Source organism: Phoca vitulina, unplaced genomic scaffold (assembly GCF_004348235.1).
Source record: "Phoca vitulina isolate PV1807 unplaced genomic scaffold, GSC_HSeal_1.0 scaffold9, whole genome shotgun sequence".
In the NCBI taxonomy this organism is placed as follows: domain Eukaryota; kingdom Metazoa; phylum Chordata; class Mammalia; order Carnivora; family Phocidae; genus Phoca; species Phoca vitulina.
Window position 1 is genome coordinate 55,127,442 of NW_022589712.1, and position 15,047 is coordinate 55,142,488.

General features: G+C 33.8%; 1 protein-coding gene across 4 annotated transcripts in view; it reads left to right on the forward strand.

Moving 5' to 3' along the window:
- HACE1 (HECT domain and ankyrin repeat containing E3 ubiquitin protein ligase 1) overlaps positions 1–15,047 on the forward strand; it is a 103,531-nt gene that overhangs the window by 76,319 nt on the left and 12,165 nt on the right. For all 4 annotated transcript variants that reach the window (XM_032408156.1, XM_032408159.1, XM_032408157.1 and 1 more), the window contains 3 exons: positions 2,017–2,166; positions 2,682–2,878; positions 10,552–10,683. In XM_032408156.1, coding sequence (XP_032264047.1) covers positions 2,017–2,166; positions 2,682–2,878; positions 10,552–10,683 — 479 coding nt within the window. The remainder of the gene's footprint in view (positions 1–2,016; positions 2,167–2,681; positions 2,879–10,551; positions 10,684–15,047) is intronic.

Genomic DNA, 15,047 nt, shown 5'->3' on the forward strand with positions numbered 1-15,047 from the left:
CCAGAAAGTACTTAGCAAAGGAATTATAAATTACAGACCTAGGGGTGGAAAGTTGAGTCATCAAAAATCTTTGCTGATTGATTCATCAGTAACCCTAAGCATTCACTATTTTATTTTATTATTATTTTTTAAAGATTTTATTTATTTATTAGAGAGTGAGCATGTGCACACACGTGGGGAGAGGGGCAGAGGGAGAGGGAGAAGCAGACTCCCCACTGAGCAGGGAGCAGATGCAGGGCTTGATCCCAGGACCCTGAGATCATGACCTGAGCCGAAGGCAGCCACTTAACCAACTGAGCTACCCAGGTGCCCTAAGCATTCACTGTTTTAATAGGTAAAAATATTTGTGACTATTCTTAGATTATTTATATCTTTGGAATTACTATGTTAGTCCTTGAAGTTCTTCTTCATCTCACAAAACTTTCCTGTGACTTTTAATACCCAGTCTTACCCATGACTGGGAATTATTCTCAAAAGGTACTTGACAGTGAATGACTAGCTTCATGTAGCCCTTTTAAGTCGTTCAACCATAAGCTTCCACAGTTGTACCTTATATCTAAGTAAATTGGTCATGGCAGTGTAGTCTAGTGCCAACAGTGAGAAATCAAAGACCCTCAATGAACAAAGTGAATCATTGTCAAAATATGTATATGAAATGATCAAACATCTCATTTTCCAAAACTTTCTACTTTTCCTTTATTTTATTTTATTTTATTTTATTTTTGGATCCTATTTCATTAGATATAGCAGTTTATTCTTTCTTTTAGTGTAAGTGCCTAGAAGAGTAGTAAATAGCATGAGCTCAATAAATATTTGTTGAAAGAATAACAGTTGTCTTCGGAGTTAGTGATCATCACAGAACAGTACAAAAAGAGTTCTTTAAAGTTGAAGTCTTGGTATTAGGTTTTTCCATTGCACTAGATTTTTTTTAGACTTTTGTTTTCATTGTGATCAAATATGTAACATTATATTTACTATTTTAACCACTTTAAAGTGTACAATTCACTGGCATTAAATACATTGACAGTGTTGTGTAACCATCACCACTATTTCCAGACCTTTTTTCATATAAGTGGAATCATACTAGGTTTTGACAGTAATTGGTAACTATTGCCTTTGCCATTTTTACTTTTATACCTCAGTGGTACTTACTGAAAGTTGATTATTTGTGAGGCGCCTAGGTGGCCAGTTCGTTAAGTGTCCAGACTCTTGGTTTCAGCTCAAGTCATGATCTCAGGTTGTGAGATTGAGCCCTGAGTTGGCCTCTCCTAGGCTCAGTGGGGAGTCTGTTGGAGATTCTTTCTCTCCCTCTGCCCCTCCCCCTGCTTGCACGCGCACTCTTTCCCTCTCTCTCTCAAATAAAATCTTAAGAAAAATAAAGTTGATTATTTGTTGTGAGGAATAATTGGTTGACTTGTGGATTTAGGTGATTTTCTGATAATTGGTAAAAGGCATCAAGTTCATCACTTAAGAACAGTTGTACATTTAAAATTAGTTATTCTCTTGTAGTGCTCTATTCCATAAGGAGCAAAAAGTAGTGAAAATCTACTGCACTGGGCATGTATAGATGAATGAAACAATGCCTGTCCTAATTCACAGCCTAGTATTTCTACATTGCTGAGGAAAACATGTTATGTATATTATCTTTTAATATATTATTTCCAGAATCTCTTTGACACATCTTCCAACTACTTTCAGTTAAAAGTAATTTTCTCTCTGCAAAGACTTACTCTCATAAGTATGTGTGAATTAATGATTATCTTTTGACAATTCCATTGTCTGTTATATATTTCACAAAGAACATTCTGGTGGAAGTTTATACATAATGTAACCTTGGTTTTGCTGAAGTTGTATATGAACAGTTGTACATTTAAAATTTTAGTTATTCTCTTGTAGTGCTCTATTCCATAAGGAGCAAAAAGTAGTGAAAATTTCAAATTCAGTTTCTGCATTGAAGCAATCTTTCTTCTGCATCTAGATTCTTAGAAATAAATTATTTTGTATTTATTTTAATAGGAACAACTTTTCAGCCTAATAGCAACTCCTATGTAAATCCTGATCACTTGAACTATTTCCGGTTTGCTGGACAGATCTTGGGATTAGCTTTGAACCACAGGCAGCTTGTCAACATTTACTTCACAAGATCATTCTATAAGCACATTCTTGGTATGGCTCTGTTGTTATTTCCAGAGGCACTTATTTGAAGTGTTTTTCTTAGAATCTTTAGGAAAAACTAAATAGGTAAGTGGAGGCATTTGGATTGAGGTAATTTTTCTTTCAATTGGAAACTGTGTATGTAAGGCATTTGGGAGCCTATGAGGTAGAGAAAAAAAATCTACATTTTTGCTAAAAAAAAAATTATCATTTTAGTGTGTAATGTTTATGCTAAGAGTGCATTTTAATATGAATATACCTAAGTGAATTGGCACTTTTTGAAGTATATAATAATTTTTCTGTATAGCTATTTCAGAGAAAGATTACATTATAAAAATGTGGAAAAAAACAAGTTTAAATTAACAGACTTCCAAATCCAGGAATTAGCCTCCACTTAAATCATGCTGTGAATTGGACTATATTTTGCAGTTTTATGGAATATCTGTAGAGGGCAGTATTTTACCATTAAACAAACAAGGAAAGGCAGAAACATTTAGAATATAACTGCTCTATGTTTGCATTTTTAGGTATTCCTGTAAATTACCAAGATGTGGCATCCATTGATCCAGAATATGCCAAAAATTTGCAGTGGATTTTAGATAATGACATTAGTGATCTGGGTCTAGAGCTAACCTTTTCTGTTGAAACTGATGTGTTTGGAGCAATGGAAGAGGTGCCTTTGAAACCTGGGGGTGGAAGTATTCTTGTGACACAAAATAATAAAGTGAGTATTTGAATATTTATCTTAGCCATTGTTTGTAACTTGGCCCTGATAGTTTGCTGATTAGCCTCCTGACACTAGCTAGAAAAACTTGTGCTGTTACAGAGTTTTGTAACATTTTATAACAGATAAAATATTTAAATTAACTAAAACATCAAGTATCAAACTTTTGAGTTAGAAAGGATCATTTCACTATTGTGTTAGATAGCTGAGGCAGTTCCTGAAGCAGCCTAAAGCACAATTCAGTCGATTGTATAAATTGGGCATCTCTTTATTGAAAAATTAGATTAGATATAGAAGTTTACATCAAAATCATATTTGCATTAGTCACTGTTTCATGGTTTGAAGTACGATGTTAAGAGTTCCAGTAGAGAAAAGAAAAATTTCCTGTGTTAAACTTTGTACATGCTTTTGGGATCCAGTAAATCTGTTAGGCCTCTGAACTTGATTTTTTTTTTTAAGCTTTATAACTTGATTATTTTTATTTATTGTTCTATCTTCTGTTTGTGAATTTTTTTCCCCAGTTTTATTGAGAAATAATTGACATACAGCTGCACATATTAGTTTTAAATTTTGGCATATGTTTTAAATGTCACTATTGAAAAATATGTTATTTTAATATATAATTCAGTTTTATGTTATATTTTGATATGTAGGAAATTGGGAGTCAGGAAATCTGGTGTGGGAACTCCACTTCTGTCATTTACCAGTAGCAACTTCTGGTTAAACAAGACTAAAATCTTTTTCCTTTCCATTAGTTGTATTATAATTCCAAGACAGCTTCAGAAGCAACTAACTTTAAGGAATAATGTCCATTGATTTAGTAAAATACAGATTTTTTTTTTTTTTTTTTAAAGACCAGGAGACTTGGCTGCATTTTAACCTCTTTGAGCCTCAGTTTTCTATTCTGTAGAATTGGGATAATAATAGCTCCCATACAGAATCATTACTAGGATTTTGCAAACTGAAAACCACAACACAAAAGTTAGTTCTTATTGGCTAGTGCTCTGTAAAAAGAGGCTCTTAGTTTGAGATATGTACAGGGTATTGGAAAGTTATATTATGCTATATAGTTTTATTTTTTGCGACTTCTAGATACTATACCTATAAAAAAAACATGAAGTTTAATTTTTGAAAATAAGATCAGAAGCTGTTTTTGCACATATATACTTAGATGTTTTTTAGTTCGCCCTCTCATTTTACACATGAGGACACTGAAGCCTAAAGAATTAATGGTAAATCTGGGGCCAAAACCCAGGTCTCCTAGTTTCAAGTCTCATGTTCTTCCTTCACAAAATTAATCATGTTAAGGAAGATCTTACTTGATTTTTAATATAATGAGTCATGTTAAGCTCTAGAAGATGAAAAGAGTAAAATGCTGTATTTTTAAAACATGTATAAGCTTGCCAGTGAATGAAAATACTTTTTAAAATCTTCTAATTATTAGATTGTGCACCCTATAGTGCATTTATTATTTTACACTGGAGACCTATTCTCAATTAAGGGTAATGAAGCTATAGAGTCTTTTTTATAAGAAAGTGATCGTTTTTCACCAGAGAAACTCAAACATGATTCTTATCTGTGAATACTATGGTGAGTGGACTTGTCACCCTCTCAGATATGTTTTATATGACAAAGTGGAAAGACCCATTAACAATTGCATGATGTATAGCTATATTTATACTTGTATCTCCTAACGCTCTCCCTCCCATTATCACATGGTTTTTGTTTAGATTTTTAAAAAGACATTTTATTAGTTCTTTGGCATTTGTGTCTTTCAATGAAATCTAGAAAGAAGGAAGATAGTAAATAATATCAAGAGTATACACACCCATTGAGGGTGTACCTTTTATTGTGAGTCCAGTTTGAGACTGGAATACTTACTATTGTAATATTAAAGAGCCTGAAACTTTTGCTTCTAAGTTAAATATTTTTATTTAACTATAGTAACTAATTGTTTGGTTGATTATAGGCTGAACTTTTTTTTAATGATTAGCTTTGGGTAATAAAAGCAGGATCTCGATCACTAATATGTTAATTCTTCTCAGCTTTCATTTTTGTGATGTAAACATTTTTCAGAATAATTTTCTAGTATTACCAGAAAGAGTCGAGTATAATTGTTTTTTTTTTTTTGAGTCAAGTATAATTGTATATCAAATTGTTGATGTTTAAACATTTAATTAATGCTCACTCAATAAGCAACCTGATTAATTTTTAAAAATAAAAATCTATAGAAACATACCTGCATCTTAAATTGATCCCTTGCTTTAAGATTGTTAAAGTATTCAGTTTACAAGTAAAACTTTCAATTTTTAGAGATTTTGTTATTTTTTAACATACATTTCTTTCATGAACTTTTTTGTTACGTTAAGGTTAGCCGTTTACTTACTTATCTCTATAGGTATAAAGTTAAAATTGTCACGTTTGGAGTTCAACTTCAAAATCTGTAAGCATGTTGAAGCTTAAATGAGTTACCAAGTTTGTTAGTACGAGAAAATGTGTGTAAGCTGATCTCCACATGGGGGAGTCATTTATTCCTAATTTTTATGGAAAGGCTTTGGTCTCCCATCCAAGGCTTTGGTAATTATAGAGGGAAACCAAATTGATGAAAATACCTTTGTTTAAAAAGGAGTACATTAAATAAACACAAATGATGTAGGCAGAAGAATATATGTACATTCCACATTTGAAATATAATGCTCTTTTAAATTTAATATTGTTATCAATTTGTTAAAAAATCTTAAAAAATAATAATAAAACTAAACTCTGGTTTCACTTTTGAAAATGGCTGAATTACCGGGAGCTGAGCATTTACATTTAAATAGTATTTTCATCTTCCTTTAGAAGTTTTGCTTTTACTTTTCACTTTTTTATTCTTTTTTTTTCTTTAAAGGTTTTATATATTTATTTGTCAGAGAGAGAGAGAGAGAGAGAGAACACAAGCAGGGAAAGTGGCAGGCAGAGGGAGAAGCAGCTTCCCCACTGAGTAGGGAGCCTGATGTGGGACTCGATCCCAGGTACCTGGGATCATGACCTGAGCTGAAGGCAGACGCTTAACCCACTGAGCCACCCAGGTGTCCCCTCTTTTTTTATTCTTGACCGAAAGCTGGAATCATGGAACCATAAAATTTGAGTTAGAAGTGACAGATTTTCTTATATCTTCAGTTCTATCTCCTAGAACTGAAGAGTAAGCTACATGAGCTTTAAATGCTAACACTTTTATAGTACTAATCATGAAGTTCATTCAGGCTGGGAGGGAAATAGGAGTGGGTAAGACAGGGTATCAAGGAATGGAAGAGGTGGTATGGAAGCTGAATTATAGAGGACAGGCATTAAGTGGTCAGATAGGAGTAAGGAGGGGGAAAAGGAAATGTTCTGGGCTTAGAGGAAGTTAAGGATGACAGAGCATGATGTGTTCAGGGAACCACAGGTAGATCAGAGTTGTAGATCTTAGCTTGCATAGTAAATGAGTGGTAAAAAATGAGGGGAGTAGACAGGGGCCAAATTCTGAGGGACTGTATCCACAATTAAGAATTTGAAAATTATTCTGAAGACTGTAGGGATGACTGTAGATGTTATAGAGGTAAGTTCCATCAATGGATTCTGTTTCTTAAAAACACACACACAAAAACAAACTTAGCTTGGAGTGTGAAGAATGAATTGAAATGGGGCAATACTGGAGTCAGGGAACTGATAAGTGGTTGTGGTATTGGTCTGGGGAGCATGCATGAGGATTTTATAAGACAAAGGCAGTGAGGATGGAGAAAATGAGATAATTTCTTGCCTTTTTGGTATATCTGCTTATTCCTACAAGAGAAACCTGGTTATCCTTTGGAGTTCTCAGTGGAAAAATTTTCAATGAGAACTCTTAGATACCAGAGCGGTAATAAGTGGATAAACTCAGGAAAGAAGCTTTTATATTCAAACAGTAAATTGAATTATGTCAATAATAATGCCATTTAGACTGTTAATTACTAAAAAAAATAACTATTCCAAATTGTTTTACAAATGTGGCCCAGTTTATTCCTCTGCTTAGAGGAGGGAAAAAAAGAAACTCTTGTTTTCACTAGTAAAAGTTAACTATTATTTAAGTAAATATGGTTTATTTAGATATCTTTCAAGAAATAATGAAAAGATTTTCAAGAAGAAAAATAGCTTAAAAATGCATTTATTTTCAATATCACCACCATTTCTCATAAGAAGACATAATTTAGGTTCAAAGCCTGAAGAGAAGTTAAAATTTTAAGGAAGATTTCGGAGAGATGAATATTTATTCCACAAATTCAGAAGACTAGAGATTATTAAAACAAAATGTTTCTGTAAATGTAGACATATAATTTAACTGGAACATACTGTCCGAAAGTTCAGTCTTCTTAATCTCAGTGTTTTTATGTTTTTCGCTTTGCAGTTTCTTTTTTACTTAACTATTTTATATCAGTTACAAGGGTCAGAGGTTAAGCCAGAAAAAAGTTGCTAAGGCTCTTTTTTGTTGCTGTTGTTGTTTCTATGCTGAAGCTTTCTAAGTTGAAAGCTTTCTATGTATTAACATAATTACTTCACCAGTACAAGTACTAAGATTCTTTAATATGATTAATTCTTCAATTTAATTCTTTGGCATCTGGTATTATTTAATGCCTTCAAAGAATAGACAATAAAACTCATGTGGGAGCAGACATGACTCCTAGGATATGCCATCTGTTAGGGATAAAAGAAGATCCCCTGACCCAAGTTATATCAATCTCTTGTAATAACTTAAAAGAAAATGATAGTTTCGGTTTGGTTTATATTTAATGTTTGATTGTGCAAGTCTTTATGCCGGTGTTTTGTGGACTGATTGTCATCTGCATATCCACTGTTTCCTTATTAAAGCATGTAAGATACTTGATGTAGTTACGCAGAGCATAAAGTGTGGGGAGGTGAGTCACTTGGATGCCTGTATAATGGGAATGCAGCCAGTATATTTCTGCACAGTATGAATAATCAAAAAGTTAGTGTGTACTAATAGTGGATGTTCATAGTAATAATTGTATCATCAAGAAAATGTTAATTTGTGTTACTCTCTTTGAGGATGTACAGTGTTTAAGGAAGCAGGGAAACATTTTAGCTCACTTGGATTTATATTTTCTTCTGTTAAACACAGTTATATTTTAGCTACATGGAAAACTTTATTTTACTAAACATCTCAGCAGGATTTGTGATGGCTAGGATTTTATTATTTTTCTGAGAAATAATTTAGACCAAAATTCATCTACATTTAAATTAACTTAATATGGAAATTGGTATTTGAAGGAGCTGATTTCCACAAATTGGTATACAGTGACTATGGGTCAAAGTTATAGAAATAAATGTGGAAAATATTTAGAATATTAGAATAATATTCCATATTAGAAGAATAGAAGGGAACATGTAAGGAAAGATTAGTATACTTGTAGAAATTAATTTTTAAAAAGAGAATGTGTGAGGGAAGTAATAGGAATTAACTGAAAACAGAATGTGTACTACTCTGGTAAATACGGAATGCAATGGCCAATTAAAATTGGTAAAGTGTACTTTGAGCAATTCACAAATATTTTACCCTTTTTTTTTTTTTTTTTGAGAGCACGTGTGCACATCTGAATGGTGGGGGAAGGGCGGAGAGGGGCAGAGGCAAAGGGAGAGGGAGAGAGAGAATCTTAAGCAGGCTCCACACCCAGTGTGGAGCCCGACACGGGGCTAGATCTCACGACCCTGAGATCATGACCTGGGCTGAAATCAAGAGTTGGATGCTTAACCAACTGAGCCACACAGGTGCCCTGCAAATCTTTTACTTTTATGCTTCATAATTTAAGGTCTTGAACAATGATTGTTGAATAGTACCATAAGATTCTAAGAGCAAAACCTTTTGGGAAAAAGCTGTTCTTACTAAGGGAACATAGGGTCTCATATAGCATCTTAAACAGTAGTGAATGAGTGGAGCAGAAAAATTGTAGCAGTTGAGTAAGTTTAGGTAGAGCAGACATAAAGTAAAAGATAATGATGTGCTAATATTGAAATCACTGCTGGTTATCACTTGGAAGTGTGCTATGTATATTATTTCTTGGATGTGAAAATCTAGTTTCTGTTTCTGTTTGATTGTTTGGCACATATTTTTGTCTCCCTCTCTCTGGTAACTACCTAAATGTAGTAACTGATAATTCCTGTACAGTGGAGGAAAAACTTGTGGGTGGTAGGGAGTGTGATTTGGGCGTGGGAGTAGACTGAATAGCAGAGATGACAGCTTTCCCTGCGCTAGATTGCACAAGGGGCTATGGGGGGCTTGGGGAGAACTATGGGGAAGCCACCATGACACTTCTATAGCTTTGACATGGATGGAGAATTCATAGCCAGTGGTTATATATAACGTTCTAGCTCAGTACTTGTGGGTTTTTTCCCCCCGGTGTAGAGTTAGAAAGTGGGAGGTGGCAGAGTTTCAGATTAGTGCCTCCTCAAAAAATAAAGGAAGGAACCTAAAATTGGCTTTCTCTACTCTCTTTAGAACATTCATACCTGGGAGGTAAGAACTATATACAGCATATTGCTTTTAAGTCACAAAATTTCACTTAGATGTAATTTAAAATATATAAATGATAACAATTGATAGAGTTGATTGATAAATATAATAATTGATTCTTGTCTGAGCCAAAATATATTCTTTATTACCAGTTAAATTTTAAGTGACACTATTTTACTATTTTCTGTGATGATGTATTTTAAAATGAAATGTGTAAAAATAGTTTACCTTAATTCAGAATCAAATAACTATGCTTAAGTGACCCATTTTATCAAGTTCTAGGTCTGTATTAAATGCACTTGTTGAATGTATGCATTCATCCGATATTTGTTGAACATTTACAAAGTGGCAGCCAGTTTTTTAGGAGCTGGGAATATATACTGGAAAACAAAACAGAGCCCTTGCCTGCAGAGAGGTTACATTCTAATGAGATAGTTCAGTCAGAGACATGAGGAAGTATAGACACTGAGGCCTGAACAAGCTTATGTTTGGGGAATAGAGAGAATGAACAAGGGGGAGAGAAGAAAGAAATGAGATGAGAGAGCAAAGAAAGGCTGGATCATTTAGGGCCTTATAATTTGTCTTTTACTTAAGTCAATGTAGAGTTGTTTTGTTTTGTTTTAGGGAGGGAGAGAGGTGCTTAAGTGACTGAGCCACCCAGGCACCCCTCACTGTAGGGTTTTGGGCAGGAGTGATGTGATCTGAATTATATATGAAATTGTATGTAAAATATATATTTATATATTTAAAAGATCACTTGGTGGTATGGAAGAAGCAGTACAGAGACAAAAATGGAAACTGGGACACCATATGTTACAGTAATCCAAGTGAAGGTGATGATGATGGCTTGGACCAGGGTAGTAGTAGTGGAGATGGTGAGACAGGGTCGGATTGAGAATGTTTTTTGGAGGTAGTTCTGATAGCACTCACTGATACAGCGTGTGAGAAAAATCATGGTGATTGATTCCTAGGATTTTGGCCTAAGTAGTTAGTGATTGGTGGATTATGGGTTTACTGAGATACTTGAATGATGGTGCCAAATTAATTCCAAACCTTTACCTCTTAAATGAGAAATGATTATATCAACAATATCTTAAGTATGTGAAATTGAAAAAAAATCATCACTTTTTTTTTTTTTTTTTAATAGGCGGAGTATGTTCAGCTTGTTACTGAACTTCGAATGACAAGAGCCATTCAGCCTCAGATCAATGCTTTTTTACAGGGCTTTCATATGTTCATTCCACCTTCCCTCATACAGCTTTTTGATGAATATGAATTGGTAAGGAAAAACATCAGTTCATTTGTGGTTACAAAACAACACAAAACTCCAGTTGCTATAATTCAGAAATAATTTTGGAGTACTATGATAAAATAATGTATAATAAGACATTATGGTTTAATGTTCATGTTTAGAGATTTCTTACAAGATTTGTGATTGTGCTTCTCTTAAGCTTAATAACCAGAGTAACAATTCCTTAGTGTGAAATGAAAACAAAAATGGAATACATTTTCAAAATATTTTACATGGGAGATGTTGAAGGCCAGTCTTCTCAAAAGCAATAATCATATTACAGTTAACCCTTGAACAACACGTGTTTGAACTGTGTGGGTTCAAACTTAAACATGGATGTTTTACAGTATAACACTGTAAATTTTCTCTCTTCCTTTTGATTTTTTTTCTTTTTTTTTTAAAGATTTATTTATTGAGAGTGAGAGAGAGCGGGCACGTGCATGCAAGTTGGGGAGGAACAGAGGGGAAGGGAGAAGGAAGAGGGGAAAGAATCTCAAGCAGATTCTACACCAAGCATGGAGCCGAAAGCGGGGTTCAGTCTCACAATCCTGAGATCATGACCTGAGCCCAAACCAAGTCAGATACTCAACCAACTGAGCCACCCCAGACACTTTTTGATTTTGTTAATAATATTTTCTTTTCTCTAGTTTACTTTATTCTAAGAATAGGATATGTGTAATACATATAACATACAAAATATGTTTATTGTTTATGTTACCAGTAAGGCCTCTGGCCAACAGTAGCCTATTAATAGTTAAGTTTTGGGGGAATTCAAATGTTACACGTGGATTTTGACTGCATGGGGTCAGAGTCCCTAACCCCTGCATTGTTCAAGCAAGAATCAACTGTACTTGTGAATTTTTTATTTGACCATATGAGGTACAAGATAATGATAACTAACTTCTTGTCATTCTGAAAAGAAGAATTAGGGGGTTTTTCTTATTGTATTTGTTTAATTTTCTCTAGCTTCTTATTTACCATATATATAATTGTCATTTTCCATTTTAAATCTATGTGGAGTCCTCTCTTTGTCAGCCTCTAGTTTCTAATAAGTGTTTTGCACTTTTAATTTGCCTGCCTTTTACTATGACCTAACAGGATTTCTAATTTTATATGCTTTATGTTTACATTTTCTCTCATATCCTTTTTCTCTCTTATGATTGGTAATAAATTATTTTCAAACTCTTGAGTTGTCTAACTCCTTAATTAAACACAGTATTTTTTTTAAAAGATTTTATTTATTTATTTGAGAGAGAGAGAGAGAGCACATGAGCAGAGGCAGAGAGAGAGGGAGAAGCAGACTCCCCACTGAGCAGGGAGCCCAACGTGGGGCTCAATCCCAGGACCCTGGGATTGTGACCTGAGCCAAAGGCAGATGCTTAACTGACTGAGCCACCCAGACCCAGGCACCCCCACTGTTTTAAATAGAGTATAGCTAATTTTTTATTTAAAAAATTATAATTTAGAATAATAAATTTTAGATCAATGGAAAAGTATCCTTTGGTTTTTATTCTTTCCTATAAAATTAGTTTTACCCTATGCTTTTCACTTTACTATATGAATAAGTACACTGGTTTATACCTCTTAATTTTACATAATATACCAGTATTTTTGGCTTATCATTCATAGTATATCTTAGTATAGTAGTGAATAAAATTTGCAAGTTAATTTTGAAGTCCATTGTGACTTAGTTTCATTAAATGTCAGTTTTGAGGGGTTTTTTTTTTGCTTGTATTTTTAGGTTTAAGATTAATGGTTTTGTTTAGTATAGACTTGTCTAGTTTTTGCATAGCAATAAGTTATTTTTAGCATTTAAAAATGGAGGAGTACTTATGAACTATTATTAAACATGATTGAAAGCTGACTTTTTCCTGTACTAATATTAAATTGGCCTTGTGACGTTCAAAACAGAGAATTTTACATTATTTTCTGGACCTTTGTGTAAAATAACAGATAGCAACAATGTAATAACTGACAAAAACTTTGCCTCCTGACTGATACTGCTAGGTTTTATGATATCGATTTACAATGTATGTAGAGAAAAGTATATACATCATAAATGTATAGTTTGATGAATTTTTACAGACTGACTACACCCATAAAACCAGCACCCAGATCAAACAGAGAAATCCTAGCACCCCAGATGTCCACTCCTGTCGTTTTCCAGTCACTATCCCTCTTCATGGGGAACCGCTCTTCAGACTTTTTTTTTTCCCATTAACATTATTTTATTATTTTTCTTGTTTTTACATTTATTTAAATTCAGTTAATTAACACATAGTGTATTATTAGTTTCAGAGGTAGAGTTCAGTGATTCATCAGTCTATTTTTTCTTTAAGATTTTATTTATTTATTTTTTAGAGAGAATCTGAGAATGGGGAGGGGCAGAGGGAGAGAGAGAATCTCCAGCAGACTCCCTGCTGAGCACGGAGCCCAACGTGGGGCTCCCTCTAATGACCCTGAGATCTTGACCTGATCCAAAAACAAGAGTCCAATGCTTAATGGACTAAGCCACCCGGGCTTCCCCTTCTGAGTTCTAAATATACCATAGATTAGGTTTCCCATTTTTGAACTTAATGTAAGTGGAATAGTCACCTAGAATAGATCTGCCTTCCTTAGCTCAACTTTTTGTGAGAATCGTTCATATTATTGATGAAGTTGTAATTTGTTCATTTTTATTGTATTATAGTATTTCATTTTGTCAGTGTATGTGTGTATGTATATATATATATGTAGAGAGAGAGAGGTCTGTTCTTTTGTTGATGAACATTTGGTGGGTACTTTTCAGCTTCAGGTTATTTGAAATAGTGCTATTACAAACATTCTAGTACATGTCTTTAGGAGGATATATGTATGCATTCTTGAAGTGGAATTGCTGGGACATAGAGTGTACATTTATTCTATTATAGTAGATATTTGCAAATAGTTTAAGTGGTGTGTCAGTTTATATTCCCACCAATAGGTATGAGAGTTCTGGGTATTCCATATCTTCACTAGCACTTAATATTTTCTTTTTCATTTTTACCATTTTTGTGGATCAGTAATGGTGTTTCATTTCCCTAGTGTGTTTATGTGTTCATTGGCCACTTGTACTCTTTTTTTAAAGTGTTTGCTCAAGTAATTTGTCCATTTTTCTATTGTGTTTTCTGGTTTTTTGTTACTGATTTATAGGATTCTTTATAGGAGTGTTTGTTATTTATATATTGTGAATATTTTCTGCTCTGTTATCTTTTAGTGAATAAAAGTTTTTAGTTTTAACACAGTTCAGTTTATTACTTGTTTTTTCTTTTATTTATTTATTTATTTTTATTTATTTATTTTTTTTAAAGATTTTATTTATTTATTTGTCAGAGAGAGAGAGAGCACAAGCAGGGGGAGTGACAGGCAGAGGGAGAAGCAGACTCCCCGCCAAGCAGGGAGCCCGATGCGGGACTCGATCCAGGGACTCCAGGATCATGACCTGAGCCGAAGGCAGTCGCTTAACCAACTGAGCCACCCAGGCACCCTGTTTTTTCTTTTTTTTAATGAATGGATCTTTTTTGTGTCCTTTTTTGTGTTTTAGAACGTGTTTCTTATTCCAAGGTCATGAAGGTGTTTCCCCATGTTTTCTTTTAAAAGCTTTCTTTATTCTTTTATCTTTCATATTTAGGTTTGCTACAGTTAAGTTTTCAGTTGTGGTTTTATTAGAAGTTAGGTCAGGATTCCTCATCTTTCTTAGACTCTGGCTTTACTATGTTGAGCTGATTGAGATGGAGGGATTATTTGGGAAAAGCAGTGTTGTCAGCATAATCCTGATTTATGCAGTGATGAAAATTATTATTAAAAACGCAGTATTTGCCAAGCACTTTTATATTTATTAACTTTTAAAATTTTTACAACAGACCTCTGATATAAGTATAATTTTCTCATTTTATAGATGAGGAAAACTAATCCAAAGAAGGTACAGAACTTCCTCCTGTTCATAGAGTATGTGTTAGAGCCAGACTGGGAACCCATGTTCTGTGACCTAGAGTGTGGTCTGTCTTCATCAGTATTGCCAAACTGTCTCTCAGAGGCATAAGTTATAAATGGGACTTGATTTTAGAACCTTTTGTATGACTTTATGTCTTTCATAGGAAAGGGCTGTGCTACATTAGGATAGGAAACTTTTTTAAAAAGTTGGCACAGGCATCTAAGCTAGATGTGCATCTGGTATTAACACATTGAGCCATATGAATACTGGGTAAGCTAATGGCTATGAACATTTGCATGACTCCATTGCTGGCCATTCGCATGGGATTTATGTGTTATAGCCATTGCCAGCAGACTAATTCATTTATTTTGTCATATTTTTAAAAAACAATTATTGATTG